Source organism: Nematolebias whitei, chromosome 3, assembly GCF_014905685.2.
Source record: "Nematolebias whitei isolate Nwh7 chromosome 3, NemWhi1, whole genome shotgun sequence".
NCBI classification, from domain to species: domain Eukaryota; kingdom Metazoa; phylum Chordata; class Actinopteri; order Cyprinodontiformes; family Rivulidae; genus Nematolebias; species Nematolebias whitei.
This window is the reverse complement of record NC_056500.1, coordinates 57,205,248-57,232,111: the sequence shown is the minus strand read 5'-3', so window position 1 is coordinate 57,232,111 and position 26,864 is coordinate 57,205,248. Positions and strand designations below refer to the sequence as shown.

At 45.3% G+C, this 26,864-nt stretch overlaps 1 protein-coding gene across 3 annotated transcripts in view; it reads right to left on the bottom strand.

The window, feature by feature from the left end:
• The window catches only part of lnx1 (ligand of numb-protein X 1), a 103,037-nt gene that overhangs the window by 40,114 nt on the left and 36,059 nt on the right, over positions 1 to 26,864 (bottom strand). Inside the window, exon 1 of one of the 3 annotated variants that reach the window (XM_037698340.1) lies at positions 15,978 to 16,087. The exons of the other annotated variants lie outside the window; for them this stretch is intronic. Coding sequence (XP_037554268.1) covers positions 15,978 to 16,069 — 92 coding nt within the window. The 5' untranslated portion in view covers positions 16,070 to 16,087. Of the gene's footprint in view, positions 1 to 15,977; positions 16,088 to 26,864 lie in introns of those variants that run through there. 3 annotated transcript variants of the gene reach the window in all.

Genomic DNA, 26,864 nt, shown 5'->3' with positions numbered 1-26,864 from the left:
GTGTGACAATTAGCCCCCATAATCGAACCATGAGAAACATTAATGAAGACGTGATCATTCAGAACCCAAAAACAGTGAAAGTTGCAGTGATGGACAGATTCAGGTGTATTAACAAGATTCAGTGACTCCAGATAATCTGAGAACTGAAAATAGTGACAGTAATATGAATGATGCAGAAAAGATTCAGACCATAAAATGTCACAGTTCAAATGGGCAAACAAACCCGACGAGGTGGCCCAACTGCAGTTTGAGTCAGGCTGAGGGGGGCTCCGGCCCCCTTGTGAAGATGGATGGATGGATGGATGCTCCCATGGGAAACAGAAGCTGGGTCCAGAATCAACAGGCCGAAACAGAAACTGAAAATTTGCAGCAAATAGCAGAGCGAGCTGCCAGAAAATCCTCCTTAAGTGAAAGGCATGGTCCAAGTTCGTTTCAGGTCAACAGGGGCCAACAACGTGATCCGGAATAAAATTAATTATTATCCAGGTGAGTTTGGATGGAGGCCTGCAGCAGCTCCGATACAAACTCCGAACTTCTCTCGAGCACCACGCAGCCCTGCTCCTCCACGCTGCTCCTCCACGCTGCTCCTCCGCGCTGCTCCTCCGCTTCTCAGCACCCGACAGCACGGGGCACCCCCGGTGAAAAGCGAGACTGACCGGAGAGGCTGAGGCTGAAGTCGGCAACTGGTCCGGTCCGGTTCTGCTCCAGTTCGGCTCCGGCGCTCCAAGCACGAGAGACGAAGAGGCTGAAGATATCCCTGGCCCGGTTCTGCTCCGGTCCGGCGGCCCAGTCCGGCGGTGCGGTTCTGCTCCGGTCCGGCAGCCCGGCGGCGCGGTTCTGCTCCGGTCCGGCGGCGCTTCAAAGCACCGGAGCGTCTCCTCCAGGTGAACACAACGACTCCACGGAGGTGGATCGTCTTTCAGTAAAAGTAACGGGCTGCTCACTGAAGCTGAGACCGGCTCTGTAGAAGACGAATTTCCCCACAGCCACCTCGATTCGGTTCTGGTCCAATTCGAGGGTCACAGGTACACTTCCCCCACACCTATGGAAACACCACGAGGGCCAGTCCAGCTGAAAACCAGCGAAATACCACCCGGCGATATTTGTCGGAACCAGGTAGAACCACAAAGGTCCAGATAAGAGTTCGTTGAGGTCCAGGGAGAGAGAGAAAAAACACCGGACCTTCGTGCGTCGACTCCCCAGCTCGAGGGGTCACCTGGCCGGCAGGGTGCGCTCAGAGTGACCGATGGGGGGGGAGCGGCCGATCGGTCCAGGGCCAAAATATTATTTTTTTTTTTTTTTTTTTTGGACGGTCCCGTCCGGCTCTCTGAGTCACTGAACACCGAATTCGGTTGGAAGGAGGACCAACTTTAGTCCGGTTCGAAAAACGGGTCAGTTTGATGATAAAAGACTGCAGAGAAGCCGGAGGGAGCTGCTGTCCATCAGCTCGCCGGAAGTTAAATCCCAGCTTGCTGCATATTCAGCTCACTCATGGGGATTTCTGCAATCCACTTTACAGCATAAACAAATGAATTCCACCTTGTGGATGTTGGTACCAGGAGCTTTTTTTTGGCTGATTTCCTCCACTGCTTCTCATGCAAGGGTAGATCTACTTGATTTGGTGCATAGCACTGTGCATTTTGCTGTGCTGTTCCTATAAACGGCCTTGCTCTCTGCATGGGAAGTTAAATATTTCTTGACATCACTTGTGGAAATGAGGTTGATGGTGTGAGGCACATCTGTTTTGCGGGGGTAGAGACAGTTAGCCATCACCTTCATGCTCAGCTGAGAGGATTTCCAACAGATCCAAAAAAGTGACATCATCATCTGTGCAGGTGAACTTTTCCTCCTCCATCTCATCATCAGACTCCTTGACAGGCTGAAAAACTGTAAATGCTTTCATAAAGTTGGATCCATTATCGGTCACTGTTGCAACTACTTTGTTGAGTAGTCCATATGAAGAGTCAATGTTTTCAATTTCTGCACCAATAACATCATTTGTGTGTCTACCACAAATGTTACATGCTAATGCAGACTTGTTGCGCTCTAATGTGGATCTATGGATCCAGTGGCGCGTTACTCCCATATAGCTTCTGTTACCGGCATTAGCAGTCCAAATATCTGCGGTAGTTGACACAAACTCGACATCATTCAATGCAGCCTTCAGATTTCTCTCCATCTTTACATACTCCTTCTCTGGATACGCAGAAAAAGCTCCTCTGTGAGGCAGCTCGGCATTTACAGTAGTAGGGATTTGGTTAATTATAGCACAAAACGAAGGCGAGTCAACCGTGTTGAAGGGCAGTATTTCTTTTACTACATACCGTCTGACCAACTTTTTAACTCTCCCCACTTACTGGTTTTTCATCTAAGTCAAGCTTTTGTTGTGTGGGTGGTGGGGGACCTCCTGTTACAGCTCTCTGCTTCGAACCACCTGGCGGGGCTTGCTCCATCAGTTTAACTGTCTTTTGCTGCAACTTCAAATGTTTTTTTTCTTCAGATTTTATGTGGTGTATTTGAAGCTAGACAGCACTTTCTTGCCAGCACAGAGGGTACAACGAACTTTGATATAGTCACCCTTCGCTGACAGAAACTCAAAATAGTTCCTGTATACTACAAAATGTGTATCTTCCTCCTCGCTCCATTGTATGCATTTCTATCGCAGCGTTGTGTCAGGTATCGAAGGTGATGATAACGTGACTGAATTGTCACATAGACCAGATGTCACACCTCAAGACGCATAGAAGAAATAAAATTAATTACAGTACCAGAGAAAACGGTGAGAAAATGGTCAACGAAAGCTGAAGAAGCCCTACGGGAACACATTCTTCAATAGGTTCAGTTCAGGAACAAGCTCAGCATTCTCCTCTCTTGCCCACAGCCAAACAGATATACCACCCTCCTTTGACCCAAGGCTGTCCTGTCACACCTCAAATATTGTATCTACCACCTTGGTCATGGACCCGTTTTCTTCTACATGTTGGTCTTCAACCAAATCAGAAGATGCTGATACCTCCTTTGCCTCCCCCCTCTGCATCTCTAGAAGTCAGGTGAGGAAGCAGCTGGAGAGATTGAACAGGAATAAGGCTGTAGGTCCAAATGGTGTCAGTCCCAGAGTCCTGAAGGTCTGTGCAGAACAGCTCTGTGGGGTATTGCAGCACCTCTTCAACCTTAGCCTGACCCAGGAGAAAGTTCCAGTGTTGTGGAAAACCTCCTGCCTTGTTCCAGTACCAAAGAAAACTCACCCATCAGTCCTCAATGACTATAGAGCTGTTGCCCTGCCATCCCACATCATGAAGGTCCTAGAGAGACTTCTGTTGGTCCACCTGGCTAAACAACCAAGCACATATCAGGACCCACTGCAGTTTGCTTATTGGCATGGACTTGGACTTGAAGATGCCATCATACACCTGCTTCAGCAAACTCATTGTCATCTAGAAAATACAGACAGCACTGTGAGATTTGTGTTCTTTGATTTCACCAGTGCATTTACCACAATCTAGCCTGATTTGCTTTGTCAGAAACTCCAGTAGACTCAGGTGGAGGCCTCAACAATCACCTGGATCAAAGATTGCCTGACAAACAGACCAAAGTTTGTGAGACTGAAGGATTGTGTGTCTAACCAAGTGGTCAATAGCTCAGGAGCACCACAGGGGACTGTACTCTCATCATTCCTTTACACTCTGTACACGTCAGATTTCCAGTACAAAACAGACTCCTGTCATATGCAGAAATATTCTGATGACTCAGTGGTGGTCGGGTGTATCAGAGAAGAACAAGAAGCTGAATACATGCAACCGGTGGACTGCTTTTTGGCATTGTGGGGAAACAATCATCTCATCATGAATGTGAACAAAACAAAGGAGATGATTGTACATTTCAGGAGAAACAGGAACAGGTCCAATCCTATTCCATCATAGGAGAAGAAGTGCAGGTGGTGGTATGGTGTTATGTAGGGTAACACCACCTTTGAACAGAGTTCACCTCATCTCAAAACAAACATCATTCATGTGTTGAGTTTAAACTGTTAAAATAAGATGCATTTATTCCCTTAGGAACAAACAGACTTTATTTTACAGGCGTTAAACTCAGCTTACAAACTCCTTAGTGGCCACTAATCTAATGTAATGAAAAACTGTCATTGTGTTAACTTCACTTTCAATGTGAACTCATTTCCCACGAAACGGACAGATCGTCTTAATGGGACCTTGTGGTTCATTTTTGAAATCGCCGCAGAGTGATAAAATCCCAGCTGACTTCAGAGCCAGTGGCCGGACCTTCGTCCCTCCAACGGTGATCGGTGACTTTTGAGGACCCAATCTGCCTTTCAGTCACCGGAGCATCTCAGACCTTGCTGGTATCATCATAAGCAGTTGTGGACATTCTGACAGTTTATTCTGGTGAGAGAGACCCTTCAATGTACCTTTCTGGTGATCATACATTCACAATAACATTAATTTAGATACACCATAGTTAATTTAGACAATTTTAACTCCACCCCAACAAACCAGTCCAAGATTCTGCCTTTTATAAAAGTTACACTGAATTTAATAATCAAATAACCTTTGACACAAGGTAATTTTGTTATTAGTTTGTGTATTAATTGTTATGAATAACCTTCATCAGATATATACATCAGAGTATTATTTTTGTAATAAAATACATAAAAATCAACTAAATTTGTGATTATTTTGACATATCTGTGTGTATTAACTGATTTAATGCCCTTTAAACACGAGGAAAGAATTCACGTTTCAGTTTACATTTAATTTGAGGGTTTTAGAGATTGATTTTCCTCTCCAAGAGGTGGTGCCCGCATAACAAGGTTATTTGCATAATAAATGCATATCTTATGAGCTTAACTCATAACTAATAAATTATATAGATATCCAACCACAAATCCCTCTACAAGTATAAATACCTTGGGGTTCACCTGGACAACAGACTGGACTGGAAATGCAACAGTGAAGCCATCTACAAGAAGGGAAAGAGCAGACTGTACTTCTTGAGGAAGTTGAAGTCCATCAAGATTTGCAGCAAGATGCTGCATATCTTCTATAAGTCTGTTGTAGAGAGTGCTATCTCTTCTGCCATCATCTGCTGGGGTAGCAACACCAGAGCAAGTGACTTAAAAAAGATAAACTCATAAAGAAGGCTGGCTCAGTTCTGGGGACTCCTCTAGAACCTTTTGAGATGATTGTACAAAGATGAATTCCTCATAAAATGAAGAACATTATAGACAACCCTGAGCACTCTCTTCATCAGACTGTCATACAGCAACAGAGTGTCTTCAATCAGAGGCTTCTTCAGATCTGTTGTAAGACAGACCACTACAAGAGATCCTTCCTGCACACAGCCATCAGCATCTAACTTTTTAATGAATCCAGGATGATGAGTTACAACAACAGTTAATTTCCCTCTGGGATCAATAAAGTATTTTTGATTTGATTTGAATTGAATTGAAAATGGCAAAAATAGTAACACACAGTAATTTGGATAATCCCAGGTATCCTAAGCCACTGGAACATCCCCGTTCGAGGCCTCACTCGGCTACTCACCTCCTTTATTCCCTGCCCAAGATGTAGAGGTGTCGGTTCCATCTGTCCAGCACCATGTTCAACGATGTCGCATGGTGCGGCAACAAACCAGGGCAGCCTTTCTCAGGACAGATGACCAGAATAAACGGGTTGCCGACAGACGCCGATTATCAGCTCCCAGCTATCATGTGGGTCAGGAAGTATGGCTGTCCACTAAAGACATCTCCCTGAGGGACAATCTTTGTAAACTAGCCCCCAGGTACGTTGGGCCCATCACCAGGATTATTAACCTCTCTACTGTGTGTCTTCAACTACCTCAATCCATGAGGATCCACCCAACCTTTCATGTCTCCCTTCTCAAGCCTGTAACCTCTAGCCCCTTAAACACCCCTACCAACCTACCACCTCCTCCCCGTCTAATCAACAACGACGGTCTGGCGACTTCTGGACATTCGTGCTCGGGGCAGAGGCCTGCAAAACTTGGTAGACTGGGAGGGGTATGGTCCAGAGGGGTGCTCGTGGGTATCCTGGACACAGATCCTAGACCCTGGCCTAATATCTTCCTTCTACAGGGACAATCCCGAGAAGAATGTCAGATCGCCAAAGGGCAATGCTTGGTGTGGGGTGGGGATGGGGGGGCTCTGTGGGAGTTCTGGGTTTCTGCCTGCCACTCACTCTCTCCCACAGCTGCAGCAGAGAGCAATTAATCAATTATCCGCACCTGATCCCTGATTTGGAGGACTGCTCTGCAGGACTACTTAAGTTGCTGCCAGATTCTCCTCCAGCACTGGGACATTATCCTTCAAATGATAAAAGGTAATAGTCAGCTTCTTATTGTTTCCTAACAATAATTTCCCAACAGCATTATTGCATTGACTCTCTCCAGTGACTCCCAAGTCCTGTCTTCAACCAGCCTCCAAGGCCTCAACTCTCCAAGGCTCGGCTCTCTCAGATGGTGTCCCTACATACAATACAGCCTCCAGCCTGCTCTTGCACACTCTGCTCCTGCTGCAACCAGCTTCTCTCTCAAAGGGTACTCACCTCTCCTCAAGTGGCCTCTCCCGGAACCCAGGACCTCACAGCGCTCTCCTTCAATTCCTACAACAAAGGAAAACCAGTAAGAGAATTAAATACAACTTCTGACAACTATCAATCTGCAAAACTCTGCAACCAATACTCACCTTGTCCCTTCTGTCCTTTTCAACCCAATTCCCTTTTCCCTGTGAAAATAAAATAATTATTTTTGTAGAATCTGTGCCCATCTTTTCTTCAGTTTGCCATCTTGATTTGTGACTAGAATTCAGCTAAAGGTTGCTAAAAAATAAGATCAATATTCACATATGTTGCATTGTGGAATGAAAACCTTACAGGCTATAATTGTAGACATGTTTAAAACACATTGAGATGATGACAACAGAATGTATGAGACGGCAGCAGAGGGCTTTGCAGTGCCACTGGTTTATTCAAAGCTTTGTCTTTTATTGATTAAACCTTTCTCCTCTGGGGAATTCTGTAAGTTTTCTTCTAACTGTGACTCTACCTCTGCTGCTTGGAGATTACACGTCAGAGGATGAATTTAGTGGACAGAGTTTGCACTAAATAAGATTTTAAAGGCTGAAAGGTGCATGTTTCTGCAATGGAGCCTCCAAGTGAAGGTACCTGAACCAATTTTCTGTGCACATGCTAGGTGAAGTGTTTGCACCTTCAAAGCAAGTATTTTCTTTATGAGCAAATATTTTGTGTTACATGATGGACCTTTTGAGATTTTAGGGAAAACTTTTCAAATCAACATTTTTTTGAAGACATTATTAAAATGCTTAAAGGGGTCTCATTGGCCTCTTCCCAAACCAACCCCCAACCCTATCAACATCAAGGGTACTGAGGTGGACATTGTGGACTGCTACAAGTACCTGGGGGTCCACCTAGACAAACTGGACTGGACAGCTAACACCAATGTCCTCTACAAGAAAGGGCAGAGTTGCCTTTTTCTTCTGAGGAGACTCGGGTCTTTTAATGTCTGCAGGACCATGCTGCAGATGTTTTACCACTCGTTGGTCTCCAGCGTCATCTTCTACACTGTGGTGTGCTGGGGCAGCAGGGTGAAGAAAGCTGATGCCAACAGACTTGATAAACTCACCAAGAGTTGGCTCAATTCTGAGAGTAGAACTGCAGTCTCTGACAGAGGTGTCTGAGTAGATGATGCTGAGGAAACTGCTCCAGATCCTGAACATGTCACACCCCCTGCATGACACACTGGACTCTTACACCTTCAGTCGTAGAGTGAAACCACTGAGGTGCTCCACAGAAAGCCACAGGAAATCCTTCCTCCCTGTGGCTATCAAGCTTTTCAACTCCACACCTTTCTGCACATAGGACAATAAAAAATCCTGCACTACAATAAACTCTTTAATGTTTCTGTCTGCACCTGTTTAGAACTTAATTGTTGGCATTTTTATATTCTCTGTTATTTTTATATTTTGTGATTCTTGTTCATGTTCCTCTGTATTGAAACTCTAGCACAATAATTTCCTGCGGGATCAATAAAGTTTTATCTTATCTTATCTTATCTTATCTTATCTTATCTTATTAACTCTGCTGTAGTAGAGTCTGTTTTCACAGTATCTCTGTAAACCTGAGGATCCTTGGTAAGATAAAGAAGTAAACATTCCTGCCATCTCTTTTCCTCTACTCACAATTCCCCATATTACTTTCAGTGAGATGTTTTCTTTTTTTTTTTCTGATCATGATCCCTGGCTGTGACACAAATGACCCTGCTCTTGTGATGTGATACAGACACCAGCTCACAACTCATCAAAGCCTGGGAGATTCTGCAATCCTCTTTAGGGGTGTGTGGATTATCCTTCCTAACCTAAATACCCTCACCACAGATCTTCATGTTGGTCCACACTCCTGGCTCAACGACAATTACCCCCAAACAAAAGGACAAATCCAGGCCAAGCAGCTGCATGAGGAAGTTGTTCAGACTCTAAAGCATTGTTTATACACAAACGTGATGTGACACGAGTGTGCAACTTTGTTTCACGTCTTGTCTTGTTGCTTTTGTGAGAATAAAAGCAACAACAAGCCCTGATGCAGCCAACTTTCTGTTTTCACAACATCCCAGAAACGGCCGACATGTAAGAACACAAGCATCTCTGGTGACACTGTGAAGTTGCCTGCAGGTTGTCTCACTTAGATGCAATGATTGTAACAAATGTGGATGTAAAAGGGCTCCTTGAGACTAATATGTTTTAAGTGTTTTGATACACACTATCAAATGTAGGAACTTATGGACACAGGTGGTAATTTATCCACTTGTTAGTCAGTTGAGAGCTCTGAGGCATGTTCGTTTCTGCAGCTGTGTTTTCCTTTTTGACATTTTCCACTATTGGTAAGCCAATATCTGAGCAGGAGGACTCCCAGTCCTCTTCCTGTCTGCTCACATTTAAACACAGAACTGAAACACTGTGATGGACTTGTGACCTGTCCAGGGTGTCCCCCACCTCTTGCACAGTGACTGTTGAATAAGGGCACCAGTGACCCCAGTGACCCGAAAAGGAAGAAGAGGGTAAAAATAATAGATGGACAAATGAATGAAACACTAAAGAGAAAATATTTTTAAGTTAATTAATCATGTTTGAAAAAGGGGATAATCCTGTCTGCCTATAATGACTTTTGGATTAAACCCAAACATAAAAAGTTTTAGAACAGACTGGGAACAGAAAGAAATAAAATTACTTACTTTCTTAGTGGAATGTATATCACCTGTTGTATTTAATGGCAGAGATTTTAAACTATGATCATCTTATATTGTGCTCTGTGAGTATGGGATTGGGGGCCCATTGGTACGGTCTCTTCGGACCCTATACAAGTGGTGCGATAGAGGGTGAGGTTCTGTCTCAAGTGGAGGAGTTCAAGTATCTCAGGGTTTTATTCACGAGTGAGGGAAGAATGGAGCGTGAGATTTACAGATGAATTGATGTAGCATCTGTAGTATTGCGGACTCTGTGCCAGTCCGTTGTGGTGAAGAGAGAGCTGAGCTGTAAGGCAAAACTCTCTGTTTTTTTCATTCAACCTTTATTTAAACAGATAAATCACACTGAGCCTCGAAGACTCATTTACAAGTGAGACCTGTTTGGACAGACAAAAAACAGTGGTTAACAGGACACATGTAGGAATTGGAGGCGAAAAAAATTCCTATCAGACTTTTTTCATGGCTGAGAAAAACCCCTAATATTGAAAAAACACTTCGCACAAACAAGCACATATTTACGTAGACATTCTGCAGAGCAGGAAAAGGAAGAGACAAGACCGGTCAACAACGCCTACAGATGCTCTCGAGGTCACTGTAATCAGTCAATGTCCTCCGGTGAGATCCATAAACATTCTCGAGGTATGTCGAGAAATGGCCAAGAATAACCTCTATAAGAATCCAGAGTCCTGAAATGATGACACAAAGTTTTTTCAGCGGGGTTTCATCTGGTTATCAGTTGGAAATTCCTCAGGGAGGGGGGTGCACCGGTTTACCGGTCAGTCTACGTTCCTACCCTCACCTGTGGCTGTGAACTCTGGTAAGGATGCTCCCATGGTGCCTCCCTAGGGAGGTGATTCAGGCAAGTCCAACTCGGAGGAGACCCCGGGGAAGACCCAGGACAAGCTGGAGTCTAGATCTCTCTGTTGGCCTGGGAACACCTTGGGATCCTCCCAGAAGAGCTGGAAGAGGTGGCTGTGGAAAGAGATGTCTGGACCTCCCTGCTCAAGCTGCTGCCCCTGAGACCTGACTTCGGAATAAGCGGAAGGTAATGGATGGATGGATGGATGGTTGGATAGATGGATGGATCATCTTATATTAAAAAGTGAGGGAGTTATATCTGTTATAGTAACACCTCCAAAAGAGTGTGCAAAAAAGTCATGCTCAAAGTCTAAGCTGTAAATGACTCCCAGCTACGCAGACATTAAATTTTAGTTCAACATCTGCAAAATTGACAGCCATTTTTGTGCTTTTGAAGTTAATTTGGCTGAACTTAAAACAGCTGGGGCAGGTTTTGCATGCTTAATGCACCTGAGTGTTTACAAGCTTCCCAGCCAGCATGTCGGTCGAGTCAGTCAGGTAAAAGTAGCCCGAACTCTTGAGCCATGCTTTTCTGTTCAATCAATACAGGTGATCATCAATTGAGCCCTGACCTCATGATCAAACTGGAAGAATATTTATGCAGTGGTGACAGTGTCTGTGTCTCCTTTCTACCAACAGGGCAACCACTCTTTTTTTTTTTTAAATCTGAAACAAGGGAAGTACTGGAACTGATTTTTCTGCTGCTGCCTGGCTGAGTAGAATCTCAGCTCACCGATGCTCCTTACTCATGTCCACCTCAGCCGTGGCTGCTTTCCACTCCTGCAGTCTCGTGGCAAGTATTTATTTCTCTCACTCCAGGTGCCAGCAACTTGAACTGTAATTTTCTTTACACCACAGTGCATTATTACAGAGAAGGCTGCTGTCCCACATTTCTTTTGGCAAGGTTTTTAGCCTATAATGCTCTCTCCATGGCATACTAGCCTTAGGCAGTGTCCTGGTTTCTTCCCTCCATGTGCCATCATGGTACATGGTGCTGGTTAGCCCAACCCAGAGCCCTAGCACTCAGCAGGACACTACTCACGTGAGAGATTAACTCCATACTGCTCTGCTTTCTCTGCTGTCAGTGTCACTCTGCCGGCTGCTAGCCACTCATATGGATGCCTTTCCTCAGATTAGCCTGCTCCAAACAAGAACCCGAATAATTCCTGTGTTAAACATAAAGAGCCTTTGGAACCAGTAAATAACAGCTAGACTTTGTAGCACCCAAAGTCAAAAAATTAATGGACACCCATTTTCACAATCCTGCATGACCAATAAACTGGGATACTTGGTGTAAAGGATTCAGCACAGATATGGCAGTGTGGTGTGTTTCTGCAACAAATCTTATTCAAATGTTTCTCTAATTACAAAACAGAGCCAGCATTGTCTTTAAGGGACAGTCCATTCATTTTTAAAGTGACAATCTGTCAGTACCTTATCAGCTGTGACATCAGCCACAGAGCATGGAGTATTAAGAAAGAGGCGTAAATCTTCATCCAGGCTAGTCAAATGAGGGCCTGCCTTATATTTCTTTTTACCAGTTATCTGTCTTTTGCAACAACTCACACTCAAGAATGACATAGAAATGTTTCAATCTCTCTGATCCTCCCATCTAGTCAGTCCAAAACTTTACTCAATTTCTGATGGATTGGTACATGTGCACCCTCTTTGTATCAACACACACTGTTTGCATTGTATGTTTGGCTGAAAAAATAGGGACAAGCTATACAAACATCACGCAAAAATGTAGTGGTTTGAAATTAACTAATGTAGTGTTCTTTTATGCCAATATTGTTTTGAGAAAGAACAGTTTAATAAGCCTGAAAAACAACAACAACAAACAGGCCTTGGTTTTGCTAGCCTAGCATGAAGAAAGGCTCGTGGTTTTTTCCCATACTCTGTGCTCTATGACTGATGTCACAGCTGACAAGGTGCTTACTACTGATAACTATTTGACAGAAACTTGCTTCAAAATGACCAGATTATCCCTTTAAAGCACCCTATGCATTTGACACCGATCTGCTTGCTTTGTGAGTGTTTTCTACCTAAATGATCTTACATCTGACGCTGCTCACATCTCATGAATCATTTTGTTTTGTCAGCGGTCTGTGCTCAGACGAATCTTCCACACTCCAGTTACATGTTGCAATGGGTGAATCAGTGGGATATTTGTATGAGATTTGTCACATTTGAATTTCTAAATGATTTAAATACATGTCTTCTGGAATCCTTGATTGTCTTCTTCTCCTTCTTCTTCCAGCTTTTCCCTCTTCAGGGGTCACCACAGCGAGTCATCCTCCTCCACCTCACTCTGTCCTCTGCATCCTCTCTCCTCACTCCAACTACCTTCATGTCCTCTCTAACCGCATCCATATATCTCCTCTTTGGCCTTCCTGTTTGTCTTTTTCCTGGCAGCTACATTTCTAACATCCTTCTACCAACATACTCACGGTCCCTCCTCTTGACATGTCCAAATCCTTGATTGTCTCTGTTGTGATTTTTTTTTTTTTTTTTCAAATCTATTGTTGCTAGCAAACCCTCATGTTTGGAGCATCCATGCATTTAGTATTTAAGAGAGATGACACCTGTACTTGTCAGCAATTGAGCATGGACTTTGGTGACAGCTGTCAGATTCACTGAGGTATGACATATTTGTTAGACTGAAGTCACATCGTTGGAGCAATAATGTCCCATCGGTTTGATTCTAAAGGTTAATGGGATATCATAAATTTCTTTCTAAAGTTTTTTTTTTCTAAATCTGGTTAGAGGGTTCATGAGGTGATTTGCTAACAAACACACAAAAATAAAACACATCACCTGTTTTGCCTTAGCGATTCCTATGATGCATTCATTGACATGTCCTCCTACGTGTCACGTCATCAGTGCATGCACGCTCAAAACATAATTACCTGCAGTGTACCCTCAGTGTGGACCGAACTTGCCAGAAGGGCCTTCTCCTACTCTGCTCCTGTAACTGGAGCACCTTGCAAAAAGATCTGAAGATGTCCACTTTGACCTCTCTAAGGGATTTTTAAACAACTGTTAAGTTCATGGATAAAACAAACACTGTTTTTAGTATTTTACATTACTTTATAATGTAGCTGCTCTTGTTTAGTTTTTATGCCATTCCTTCTATTTACTTTTTATTTTATATACTTTTACAATTGTCTATTGTTGTCTCTGTGTTCTTTGTTAAAATCAGGTCCCTGCTGTAAATGAGTCCTGGAGGTTCAATGAGACTAACCTGTAAAAATAAAGGTTGAATGAATTAATGAATTAAAAGATAACAAATTACTCTTCATATCTTTTTCTTTTTTTAACAGTACTTAAGGACAGTGGAGTAACTTTATTTTATCTTAGTCATTTTCCATCTACTTTTCAATGGTTCCAGGACTGGGTCATAAAACAAGACATAGCAGTATTAGTATTTTATTGTTCTGTGTTTTTGATACTTTTAATTAATTTTTTGTATTAGTTTTCATTAAATTACACCCATTGATTTTTATTGTTAAGTACTTGGTAACAACTGCTGTTTTTAAATGTGAATTATAAATAAATTTGATTTGACTTGACATGCGCTTCCTGACTACAGGACAGAGGATTATTTTTAGTCCAGATTAAAAAGTATATATATTAATGAACCTGCCCAAACACAAGGATGAAATGGGCTCAGCATGGAGCTCCTGCCCTTGACTTTGGTCAGATGTGGTACAAGAAAACACAAAAAGCTTGCATTGTTCAGATTCAATGAGCGAGCAGCGGCTGGGTGGAATAATCTTATTAAGACGCATCCATGCTGAAGACGTCCAGAGCTCTAGGAGTGTGCACGACTCGTAGTGATCAAACACCTTAAAGATGAGGGCTGAAAAGATGGAAGCTAAACTAATCAGGGTGTTTAAGACATCTCTGCCTGGCTAAGAAATAAACAGATTAACAATGAATGCTCAGGTGTTGTTCTCAGGAGGAGCCAAGAGGGCAAACGAGTAGGAGATCAGTTTAGGCTGTGTATGAGGAGGAAAAATAGATCAAAACAATATATTTCTTGATCATGTGCTTGGTTCTTGCTAACTGTATTACAAGAGTTTTTTTCCTCATGTGATGTCATAAAAACTCATCAAGCCTGTGTGCTGATGTCTTAATGAGACTGTTTTCTCTTGCCAAAATAAATTTACGTAAACTGCATAATGACAATACAAAATAAAAGCAAAGAGGAAGACAGAAGGGTGTAGAGAGAACAAGAAAACAGGCAGGAGGAAGCAGCAGTTGTTCAGTAAGAGCTGGAGGCCGCTCCTGTCAACAGTATGGATAAAGACAAATTGTGTGCCACTGCTCTCTAGCCAGGCAGAAAAACACTGTCTATGTTTATCTGCCCCTTGTTTCTCTACTTGTCACCTCATAATTTCTCTCCTCCACCTCCCCGCAAAAAAAAGGGTCCTTTTTGACATCAGAGCCTCTCCAACATGATGCCCCTTTGAGCGGCAGAGAGAAATCTAAGGGTTTGTTTTAAAATCGTTGGAAAGAAGCTGCAAACTGGACATGATGGGTGGCCGTATGTAAGGCCAGATGGAAGGCAGGCAGAGGAAGTGACCTTCTACCCTCCTGTCTCCTTTCATCTACAGCTTCTTTCCTCTCTGCTGCTTTGTGCTCTTCTTCTCACCTCCAAACTCCACTCTTTCCTCTTTTTTCCTCTTCTATTTGACATTCGTTGCTTTTTAAGTTTGGTGTCTGCAGCAGTCTAAAGAGATCATACAGTGAAATGGGGGGGGGGGGGATTTGTGAGGCGTTCTATTGTTCACGTATTCTTGCAGCAACAACGGAACATTTCCAGAGCAGCTAAGATTGAGAGGCTTCACATGGAGCTGAATATAGTCAACACTGACTCCCACACAACAAGAGTCTGGGGGCCAATAAAGTGCTCAGAACATCATTCCAAGACAGTAGGGCCAAAAATAAAAACATGATGGCTGGACTGGAAGAGGGCCACTCATGAGTACTACATTGATAACGACTATATGGGTGAATTTACAAGCAATAAATATGATTATTTGCTACTTCAGTTTGCACAAGTCTTCATTAAGCTGCATGCCAGACAAAAGGAGATATAATTATAAAACATGTAAAATTGTGATGTATTCTTGGAGAAATCAATGATATTAAAAAAAGACTGGTCTCCGCAAGAATTTCACTGCTGTTAAATATTTTTACCCGAATGACAGAAAACATTCAATTTTGAGGTAAAAGTACATCAGTGAGTGTTATTTATTTGCAATACCAGCTTTTTCTGAAAATCTGTTATTGTAATTAAATGGCTTTTAATGTTTATTCAGTATTTTAAGATACATTAAGATGAAATTTGAGAAATATCTGATGAGGAAGTGAATGTCTGCTACACAAGCAAACCCATCAAAAGCTCAGTGAGAGGTTTAAAGTCTACAACAATGAGCAAACCTGTGCTGACATTTAGCTCCAATCGATACAGTAATCACACACACACACACACACACACACACACACACACAATCACACACACACACCCTATGTGAGCTCTAAAGTAACGGTAAGAAGATATTTCGTACTGCAGTTCTACTTTGAAGCATCCAGGCTGTCTTGCTGGCTCTGCAGCATCAGACTGCTCGTTTCCTCCTCACACACAGGACAGATCTGACTTTTCACGGGATGATTCACATGTAAACACTTGGAGTGCAGATGGTTAGCGAAAGTGAGCGTATCCACACAGGACCAGCTGCTGTGCAGTGTTTGTATAGATGGCGAGTGGTGATGGGGGGGTGATGCTGATGAAGCAGGACCAGGCTGAGTGTGGTACTCACAGTTCAGAATACAGGATGTGCAGATTGCCCAAGTTGTCTGTGTAGTTGGCCGGGCTGAGCCAGGGCAACACCAGCAGCAGAAGAGCCTTCATGGTCCTTCTTTTAACCCCCCTCCCCCCACCACACTCTTTACTCCCTCCTTCTATCCTTACTGAACTGTAGCTCACCCTGCTTCCCTGTCCTCCTCCTCTTCTCCGACTCCAGCCGTGCTGAGCCCCCCACACCTCTCCTCTCCTTGCGTCTCCTTCCACAGAAGTGTTTTTTAGATCTGATCCTTCACTTTCCACCTTTGTCTTCCAGCCCACTCTATGCCCCCCTCTCCCTCTCTACTTCTTCTTGTAAGAACTGGTCCTTCTGCCTGGAGCTGCTGGCTGTCTGGTCATCTCAGCTGCAGAGAGCAAAACGGGCTGGTTGCCAGAGGTTGAATGGAACGCAGGAGGATGGAGAAGCTGAAGCAGGTGCAGAGGAAGAGACGTCCCACTGAGGCTCAGGCGGAGGAGGAGAAGGAGGAAGGGGACCCGTGCAAAGGTGGCACATTTGGAATACAGTTTGCTATGTGCAGCCCTTTAATCTGTTCAGGGTTCTGGCGAGTTGTAAGAGGATTTGTGCTTGTATGCTCTGTGAGTGAGTGTGTGTGTGTGTTTGTGCGTGTGTGTGTGTGTGTGTGTGTGTCAGAGAGAACAGTGCAGGCTGTGACTTATACTGCAGCAGAAACCATTGAAGAGGGAGGCGGGGAGGAGATGGAGCAAACCAAACAAAGAGATGAAGGGAAGGTGTCTGGACCTGCTCTGATTGGGTCTGTTCTACTCACATCCACACACACAAACACACAAACATCCCACCTCTTATTTCCCTCCCTCCCCTCCTGCACACACACAGCCCCTTCAGAAGAAACTCACAGAATGATAGAAGGTGCTGTTTTTCATAGCTGTACCCCTGCTTTGTACCTATGGACTGGTCCCAGTGCAGCAGATTGGTCTGATTGCTCAAAATAAGCTGCCAACGTAATGAACAAATGAAAAAGCAAAAATGAAACACGACCAAAACAAGAGCAAATCAATATTCTCTTCTGCCATGGAAGTTTGGGTTTCTGAGAGATGAGAATGAGAAAGATGAGGACAAAAGGGGGGATGGTAGTTTAGAGAAAGTCTTTCCTGATCCAAGGCGAGTCTCTCAGCCAATTATCACAATTCATTCAATCAATATATATTCCAATATACAAGCTACAGATGAAAGGAGAGTTTATTATACCAAAGTTATCATCAGAACCTTCTTTGCGTTATTTTACAGAATCTGGGGAACTGAAATATGACTTGTGAGAAAAAAGTGAGAACTGAAAAAACTGAATTGTGATGGCAGGAGCTCAGTTCCTGTTCCATCTGATGATCAGTCCTGTCCTGTAATCTGATGTCCCGCTCTGCCTTGTTCCTGCTTGCCCATTTACCTGTTCTCCCCTGTTTCGCTCAGTTTTTGCTTGAGTAAGTTTTGGTGCCTCGTCAGCCTTTTTGTTTGTGTTTAATAAACTGTTTTATTTAAAAACTCCTGAGCTCTGTGCCTGCATGCAAATGGATCTGAAATCTGAGGATTGTGACAGAATGAGTGGACCAAACCCAGACCCAGCAAGAATCTCGTTCTTTGCGGAGCTCCATCCAGAGGATTATTTGAAGCTCCACAAAGTTATAAAGGATTTTTTTGGATGCCATGGCTACACCCTGTGATCCTTGGGTAAAGATGGAGGCAATCAACGACCTGATGAGGATGTTTCTCTGTTTGCCTGGATTGGCCGATGTCCCGGAGATGTACGAACTGTCTGATGAAGCTTGGACAGAGAGACACACCCTACACTCTCTTCTCCTGCCGTCTGTTGGTCCACCCCCAGTCATCCCAGTCACCTCCCAGAGTCTATGAAAATGACCCCACCTATGGACTCACCTCCATGTTGCTAAGTGGGTGCTGAGGAGGGCACCTCACTGCCATGTTGCTCAGTGGGTATCAAGGACAACAACCCATAGGCCTGTCCTCCTCCTTACCGCCACCGAAAAAGGGGTCGACGATGGACCCAAGCCGGGTCCACAAACCCCAAGCCCTCTTTCTGCATGAGTTGGCAATGCAGCGAGAGATACCAGCGTCCCAGCAGCCGGGTCCTGCTCTGTTGTGTCCAGCTCAGCCGAATCCTGCTCAGTCAGAGTAACAGTTGAGTCTTGGCAAGCAGAGGAAGCAGCCGAGTCTGCCTTCCTTCACATCACCAGAGGTCGGCACATCTTCTGAGGTCCTCATGTCTCCTGAGGTCCCCATGTCCTCAGGGATCCTCACGTCTCCAGGGATCCTCATGGCTATGCTCCTGTCTGCAGATCCTGAAGTGACTATGCCCCCGTCTGCACATCCTGAAGTGTTTACGCCCCCATCTGCAGATTCTGCAGTGGCTACGCCCCCTACAGCCCCTCAAGTAGCTACACCCCCATAGACCCTGAAGTGGCTACGCCCCCCACAGACCCTGAAGTGGCTACGCCCCCCACAGACCCTGAAGTGGCTATTGCCCCCACAGACCCTGAAATGGCTACTCCCCTTGCAGACCCTGAAGTGGTTTCGCCCCCATAGACTCTGAAGTGTCTTCAGCCCCTGCAGACCCTGAAGTGTCTTTGGCCCCCGCAGACCATGAAATGGTTGTGCCCCCCACAGATCTTGATGCGGATGCACCCCCTGCAGATCCTGAAATGACTGCATCCCCTACTGCCACATTGTCAACATTTGCTGCAGAGCCTCTGGTCCCCTCACCTGCTACAGCTCTATTGGCCCCTATGTCTGCTCCAGCTCTACTGGTCTCTACATCTGCTCCAGCTCTACTGGTCTCTATGTCTGCTCCAGCTCTTCTGGTCCCTTCATGTGCTGCAGCACTTCTGGTCCCTACGTCTGCTCCAGCTCTTCTGGTCCCTACATCTGCTCCAGCTCGTCTATTTCCTACGTCTGCTGCAGCTCTTTTGATCCCTTCTTCCGCTTAAACTTTTCTGGTTCCTACATCTGCTCCTGCTCTTCTGGTCTCATCGCCTGCAACAGACCTTCTGGTCCCATCACCTGCTGCAGACCTTCTGGTCTCATCGCCAACTGCAGACCCCTCCTCTGACTCATCAGCTGCAGACCCCTCTTCCGATTCATCAGCTACAGATCCCTCTTTTGACTCGTCAGCTACAGACCCCTCTTCCAACTTGTCATGCCAGCTGCACACTACGCTTGTGACCCGCTGGCTGCAGACCATTCTCCTGATCTGCCAGCTGCACACCACTCTCCTGACTCTCCAGCTGTAGACCCCTTGCCATCTTCTGCAGTCTCCAACTCTGTGTCCTCCCCATCTGCCACTGCAGTCACCACTCCCATCATCAATGGTCCAAGTCCTGCCACCAATACCATCATCACTGGTCTGACTCGTCACCACCACCATAACTGGTCCAACTCCTGCCACCACTACCATCATTACTGGTCCAACTCCTACCACCACTATCATAATCTCTGGTCCAAGTCCTGCCACTACTCCCATCATCACTGGTTCAACTTCTGCCACCCCATCATCCATCTCTGCCTTCCCTGGGATCCCTTCGTCTGCTACCACAGCCTCCCCTATGGCCTCCACCTAAACTCTCATTCTGCTTAGGGCGGTCCTCAAACCGTCCACTTGTACTTTGGACTCACTTGGGACGGACTTCGAACCATCCACCTGAACTTTGGACTCGCTTGGGACAGTCTCCAAACCATCCACCCGAACTCTGGTCTCGCTCTGGACGGTCCTCGAGCTGTCCACCTGAACTCGCTTGAGATGGTCCTTGGACCATCCACCTGTTCTCAGGACTCACTTTGGATGGTCTCTGGGCCATCCGCCTGAACTCTGGCCCTGCTCTGGATGGTTCCCAGGTTGTCTGGCTGAACTCTGGCCTCGTTCTGGACGATCTTCTGGCCCTTCACCTGTGCTCTGGTCTTGCTGTAGTCATCCACCTGAACTCTTGCCCTCTTTGAACGTGACCCAGGGCCGTTCTTAGAAAGTTTTTGTTTGTGTTTCTCCCAGGTCAAGCCCTGTCGGTTTTCTGTTTTTGTACTTTTTTCCCTTTTGCCCTCCATCCTAGTGTTCCCTGTCTGTTTCATTGTGTTGTGTTGCTTGTGGACGTCAGGAGCCACCTCTTGATGGGGGATAACTGATATAATCTGCTCTTCTGTTTTCTTTATATTTCTGTGTATTTTTCTTTCTTTTCTGCTTATTGTGTTTTTAATTTCTGCCCCTCGTAGTGCCATTCTGTTCCTGATGTTTTTACTGTGTTTTCTGTCATTTCCCTCTCACTCCTCAGCCTGTCTCTCCAGCCTAATTATCCACACCAGTTACTAATTTGTGTTATCCTAAATCCAACAATTTTCAGTAGTGAAAAGTGTTGGATTTTTTACCTGAATTATTTAGCCTGGACTTTGGTGTTGTGAAACAGTTTGACATGGTTGTCGATGAGGGAGAGGACGGGCACCGAAAGAGACGACGTGCCCCAGAGACCATTTTAGCACCAGAATAACTGTTTATTCCCCCCCCCCACACACACACACACACTTTGGAGTAAGCTGTTGGGGGAGAAGCAGTTCTGTTTGGTGTTTCCTCAGACTGATGAAGCCTTCTGGATGGAAGGCGAAACATCTCAGCACAAAAAACAAACAAAAAAAATGTCCAGATGACCTGATTGAAAATTGTTGGATTTTATACCTGGATTATGGACTTGGTGTTATCCTAGGGTGCGCTCAATACCTCTCTCTCACCCAGCCTTACTTAGACCTCTCTTTCTCACTATTCCAATGTCCATTCACATCACACAGATGTCTCGGTCCTCCTCTGTCTTGTCAATTCCCATTCCGCCTGATGATCGGACCTGTCCTGTAATCTGATGTCCCGCTCTGCCCTGTTCCTGCTCGCCAATCTACCTGTTCTGCCCTGTTTCACTCACAGCTTTTGCTTGAGTAAGTTTTGCTGCCTTGTCAGTGTTTTTGTTTGTGTTTAATAAATTGTTTAATTTAAAAACTCCCAAGCTCTGTGCCTGCATGCAAATGGGTCTGAAATCTGAGGATCGTGTCTGAAATCTGAGGATTGTAACAGTTTGTCTTTACTGTTAACAAAATATCTCATAAACCACTGGATAGAGTTCAGTTAAGCACCCAGAAAGTAATAACTGAATGAACATTCACTACTGATTAACTTTTAGTGCCAAGACAATTCAAGATGACCACCTCAGCTAACTGACCTTAGCTAACACAAAAATGGCTAAGTTCAGTTTCACAGACAGTGACCTTAAGTTTGGTGAGCTAGTAGCTAAGAGTCATCCTCAGCACACATTTCACTGGCTTGTGCAACATCTTGATTTTAAATTTTGGCGTAAAAAGCAGCAGTTGCTGTGCAATCTTTGTTGTTTTGATTATTATTTTTTTTGTAAGTTTCTTTATTTATTGTTGAGTTTTATTTCCATTTTGTTATTATGTTTGTTCTTACATGTCCCCTTTTTCGGAGCGAAGATGAGAGAAATACCCTTTGTCTAACCATCCGTAAATGCTGTGATCATGATAACTTGAAAAATAAGTGAGGTAATGACTTCCATTTTGTCTTGTGGATACATCTACAAATAAGAAAGCTTCCTTTCAAAAATTGGGTTGCCATATCAAAATGGCTGAATGTCTTGTGAGCTGGATAACTTGAAAAATAAGCAACATGCAGACTTCCATTTTGGTTTGCAGTTGCATCCAGGTGTTAAAACGGTCACTATCAAAAACTGAGATGCCATGTCAAAACCCAAGTTGGCTGTCACTGTCATGAACCAGAGGCCGGATCGCAAACAACAACAACAACCACTGAGAGGGTTAAAAGATTTATTGTGAAATAAAGTAAAACTCTGGAGTAGGTCCGGTTCTGGGCTGGTTCCGATCTTCTGATTGGTAGTTCGTGATTGGGTAGTGTTGTAGTGGCGGGCTGCCAGTAGAAGTAGAACTGATGTTAAGGTCCACTGGAACGGAGTCCAACAGGCTTGCAACTAAAAGATAAAGGTTAGTAGATGCAGGGGGAAAGAGACTAATTGGGGAAATGAATCTGTGGGAATCAGATTCAGGGATAAGGATAAGTCCGTGATACAGAATGAGCTTGACCTTTAATCCGTGATCCAAAAAACAGTCAGAAGGGAAAGGCAGAGTTCATACCGTGAAGTCAGTTGTTCAGCAGAAGTATCCAGTACGTGATCCAAAAAGAGAGTCAAAAAACAAGAGCATGAGTCGGTACCTGATCAGATGAGCAAAAGCAGACGAGGGCTGAGGCAAAAGCGTGGTCGTGGTCAAGGCAAGGGTCATGAACGTGATGAGTCAATCAATGGAATGCTGGAAAGTCTACTGCTGATGAGACAGGATAGAGAATCTGGCCCAGACTGAGAGGAATGAGTGAACTTAAGTACTGACTGGACCAGGTGGTGGAGCTGTGGGATAATGAGCGGTGACAGGTGACATGAGTTGAGTGATTACTGAGTGTGCAGCATGACAGAGGAGCTGAAAGAGAGCAGAGCTATGACAGAACCCCCCCCTCAAGGTCCGGCTCCTGAAGGACCACCAGGCTGGAGAGGGTTCAGTCGATGAAAGTCTCTAATGAGGGTTTTGTCCAGAATATTGCGTGAGGGCACCCAGGAACGTTCCTGCAGGCCGTACCCCTGCCAGTCTACCAGATACTGGAGTCCTCTCCCCCACCTTCTGGATCGAAGAAGGCGTCGGACCGTGTAGGCTGGGCTCCCCTGAATGAGTCGGGCGGGTGGTGGGAGGTCGGTGGTGGGTCGAAAACGTGGCAGGACAAATGGCTTGAGTCTTGAGACATGAAACGTTGGATGAATGCGCATGGACCTGGGTAACTGTAAGCGAACAGAGACAGGATTGATTATTTTGGTAATCAGAAAAGGACCAATGAAACGTGGTGCTAGTTTCTTAGATTCCACACGGAGAGGAAGGTCCTTGGTGGAGAGCCACGCTTTCTGGCCCACCTTGTACAATGGTTGAGGCGTTCTCCTGCGGTTAGCCCCCCGAACGTACCTTTTGGTGGCCAAAATTAGGGCTCTCCTGGCTTTTCTCCAGACTCGCTGGCAACGTAAAATTGCGAGTCGTGCAGAGGGAACCCGAGCTTCTCTCCCCTGGACTGAAAAAACAGGGGGTTGGAATCCAAAGACAACATGAAAGGGTGAAATACCTGATGTAGAGGATGGAAGAGAGTTGATTGCTTGTTCAATCCAAGGGAGGTTGGACGTCCTTTTCCTCGGGTCCCCCTCGCAGAGGAGCCGAAGCTTGGTCTCCACCTCCTGGTTGGTACGCTCAGATTGTCCATCCGTTTGGGGATGAAAACCTGACGAGAGGCTGACCGAGATCCCTAGCAGGTTGCAAAACTCCCTCCAGAACTTGGAAATGAATTGGGGACCTCGGTCAGACACAATGTTCTGGGGGAGCCCATGGAGCCTGAAAACCTCCTTGGCCATGATAACGCTGAGCTCCTTGGAAGAAGGTAACTTGGGGAGAGGAACCAGGTGGACCATTTTAGAAAAACGGTCCACAATGGTCAATAACACTGAATTACCTTCAGAAGGGGGTAATCCAGTCACAAAGTCCATAGCAATATGTGACCATGGGCGTGAAGGAATTGGCAGTGGTCGTAGCAGCCCGGCAGGTGGGCGATTGGAAGACTTGGCACGATTGCATTCGGGACATGACTTGACAAAGTGCTTGGTGTCCTCCGTAAGCGTAGCCCACCAGAATCGGGCGCGAATGAGTTGGAGGGTCTTGGTGATTCCTGGGTGACAGAACAACTTTGATGAATGGCATAATTCAAGAACCTCTTTTACCTTTTGATTGGGGACAAACAGGCGCCCCCTAGGACAGGTGGGTGGACGTGGCTCGGAGAGTTGGACTTGTTGGAGATCGAGTTCTAATTGAGTCAAAGAAAGACGTACGGTCTCAGGCAGGATGAACTCGACCTCTTCTGAGGGCCCTTCCTTGACCTCAAAGACCCGGGACAGGGCATCCGGCTTGGCATTCTTGGGCCCGGGTCTGTAAGAGAGGGTGAAACTGAACCGAGAGAAAAACATAGCCCACCTGGCCTGCCGGGGATTGAGTCTCTTTGCTGTGCGAAGGTACTCCAGGTTTTTATGGTCGGTCCATACCAAAAAGGACTTCTTCGCACCTTCCAGCCAGTGCCTCCATTCCTCCAGGGCCATCTTGACTGCCAAAAGCTCACGGTCTCCCACGTCATAGTTTCTCTCAGCGGGGGAGAGTGCCCTGGAGAAGTAAGCACAGGGGTGGATCTTACCATCTGTGCTGCGCTGACTGAGGATGGCGCCCACCCCGGTGCTGGATGCATCGACCTCCACAATGAATTGTTTCTCGGGGTCTGGAGAGTGCAAGATTGGAGCAGAGGAAAACAATGTTTTGAGCTTCTGGAATGATTGGTTGGCAACGGAGTCCCAGATGAACTTGGTCTTAGATGAGGTGAGAAAATGAAGAGGAGCTGCAACTGAACTGTAGTTCTTAATGAACCTCCTATAAAAATTTGCAAAACCGAGAAACCTTTGCAGCTGTTTACGATCCTTGGGCTTGGGCCAATCCACCACCGCTGATACCTTCCCGGGTTCCATGGATACTTGACCTGGAGAAATGTTGAACCCAAGGAATGAGGTGGACACTTGGTGGAAAGCACACTTCTCTGCCTTGACAAACAAGTTGTTCTGTAAAAGGCGGGTTAAGACAGCTCTGACATGGCGACGGTGAGAAATGCTATCTTGTGAAAAGATAAGTATGTCATCAAGGTAAACAAAAGCGTAAATGTTAATCATGTCACGAAGGACATCATTAACCAGGGCTTGGAAAACGGCAGGAGCGTTGGTGAGGCCGAATGGCATAACAAGATATTCATAATGGCCATCTGCGGTATTAAAAGCCGTCTTCCATTCATCTCCCCGCCGTATCCTGACCAAATGGTAAGCGTTGCGAAGATCCAGTTTGGTGAATATCTTAGCATTTTGGATTATATCAAAAGCAGAGTTCATGAGGGGCAGAGGATACTTGTTCTTTATGGTTATTTTGTTAAGTTCTCTATAGTCAATGCATGGACGAAGTGACCCATCTTTCTTCCCTACAAAGAAAAAACCTGCACCAGCGGGGGATGCTGAAGGTCTAATGATACCAGCTTGGAGGGACTCTGTTATATATTTCCTCATGGACTCTTGCTCGGGACCAGACAAAGAATATAATCTACCCCGAGGGGGGGGTAGAACCTGGGATCAGGTCAATACCACAATCGTATGGACGATGTGGCGGAAGGGACGTAGCTTTTGATTTATTAAAGACCTCTTTCAAATCATGGTACTCTTTAGGTACCTGACTTAGATTAGGATAGGTCTCCTCATTGGCTGTGACAAGGGCTGGTGAACTGGGTTGGCTCTGAATACATGTAGAATAACACTCATTAGCCCATCCTACAATCTCTTGGTTCCTCCAATCGATTTGGGGGTTGTGTTTGCGTAACCAAGTGGAACCTAAAACCACTGGGAGTTGGGGTGAATCAATAACAATGAATCTGATCAGTTCCGAATGGTTGTTGGCCGACACCATGGTGACTGGAACAGTTTCAAGACTAGATTGACTTAAAGGATGACCATCTAAAGCGAGGACCTTATGGTTGTTAGGTGATGGAACAATGGTCAGATCTATGGATTTGGCAAAGGTTTTATCAATGAATTCCGTGTCGGCCCCTGAATCAATAAAAGCTGAGACGATGACGGGTTGACCACCCTTTATTATGAACTTGACCTTGGACTTGGACATGATAGGTGGAGAGGACTTGATCTTATGACTAAGACTCAACAGGAGCCTCTCTTCTCCTGCTGAGCCTGGTCTTTTACTGGACAATGATGACAATCATGACCGCCTTGACCACAATAAAAACAGAGATGGTACCTCCTCCGACGTTCTCGTTCCTGGGTGGTCAGACGACTTCTTCCTAGTTGCATGGGTTCCGTAGCATACAGAGGATCCTGAGGGCTCTTTGTTTGTTCCGTTTTAGGTTCATGATCCACAAGGTGATGTCTGGTTCTGGACATGGCTGTGGCCTTGCCTCGACTCTGTTCACGGTCACGCTCACGCTCACGCAGGCGAAGGTCAACACGGGTGGCCACCTCCTCCAGCTGGCGTAGGGATGAGGGATAGTCCATTGTTGCCAGCACATCCTTAACATCTTCATTAAGCCCCCTGAAGAAGGCGTCAGTGAGTGCGTGTTCATCCCAATGACTGTCTGCTGAAACAGAGTGAAAGTGAATGATGTATTTGGTTACAGAATCCTTGCCTTGTTTAATATCAAAAATTCTTCGGGCTGCCTCTCTCTCAGGGAGGATGGGGTCAAAAACCCCACACAACTCTTTGGAAAATTCAGAAAAATTACGACATACCACGCCACCTTTTAACCATTCAGAAGTGCCCCACGTCTTGGCTCTTCCAGCGAGAAGTGAGACAGCATAAGCTACTTTAGCATGCTCAGTGGGAAAACATGAAGGTTGCAATTGAAATTGAATGTCACACTGAGTCAAAAATGGTCGACATTGCTCAGGCTCACCTCTGAAATGTTCAGGGGGGGCTAACCGTGGTTCTCTTGGTGCAGGAGTCAACAGGGTTTGGTTGATGACTTAGTTTGACTGTTGGGACAAAGCTTGAAGAGAAACAACCATTTCCTGAAGCCCTTTCTCAAGTTTACTAACAGCCCCTTCTACCTTAGAGCACCACTCTCGGGTTGGTGTTGGATCCATAATGGCCAGATTCTACTGTCATGAACCAGAGGCCGGATCGCAAACAACAACAACAACCACT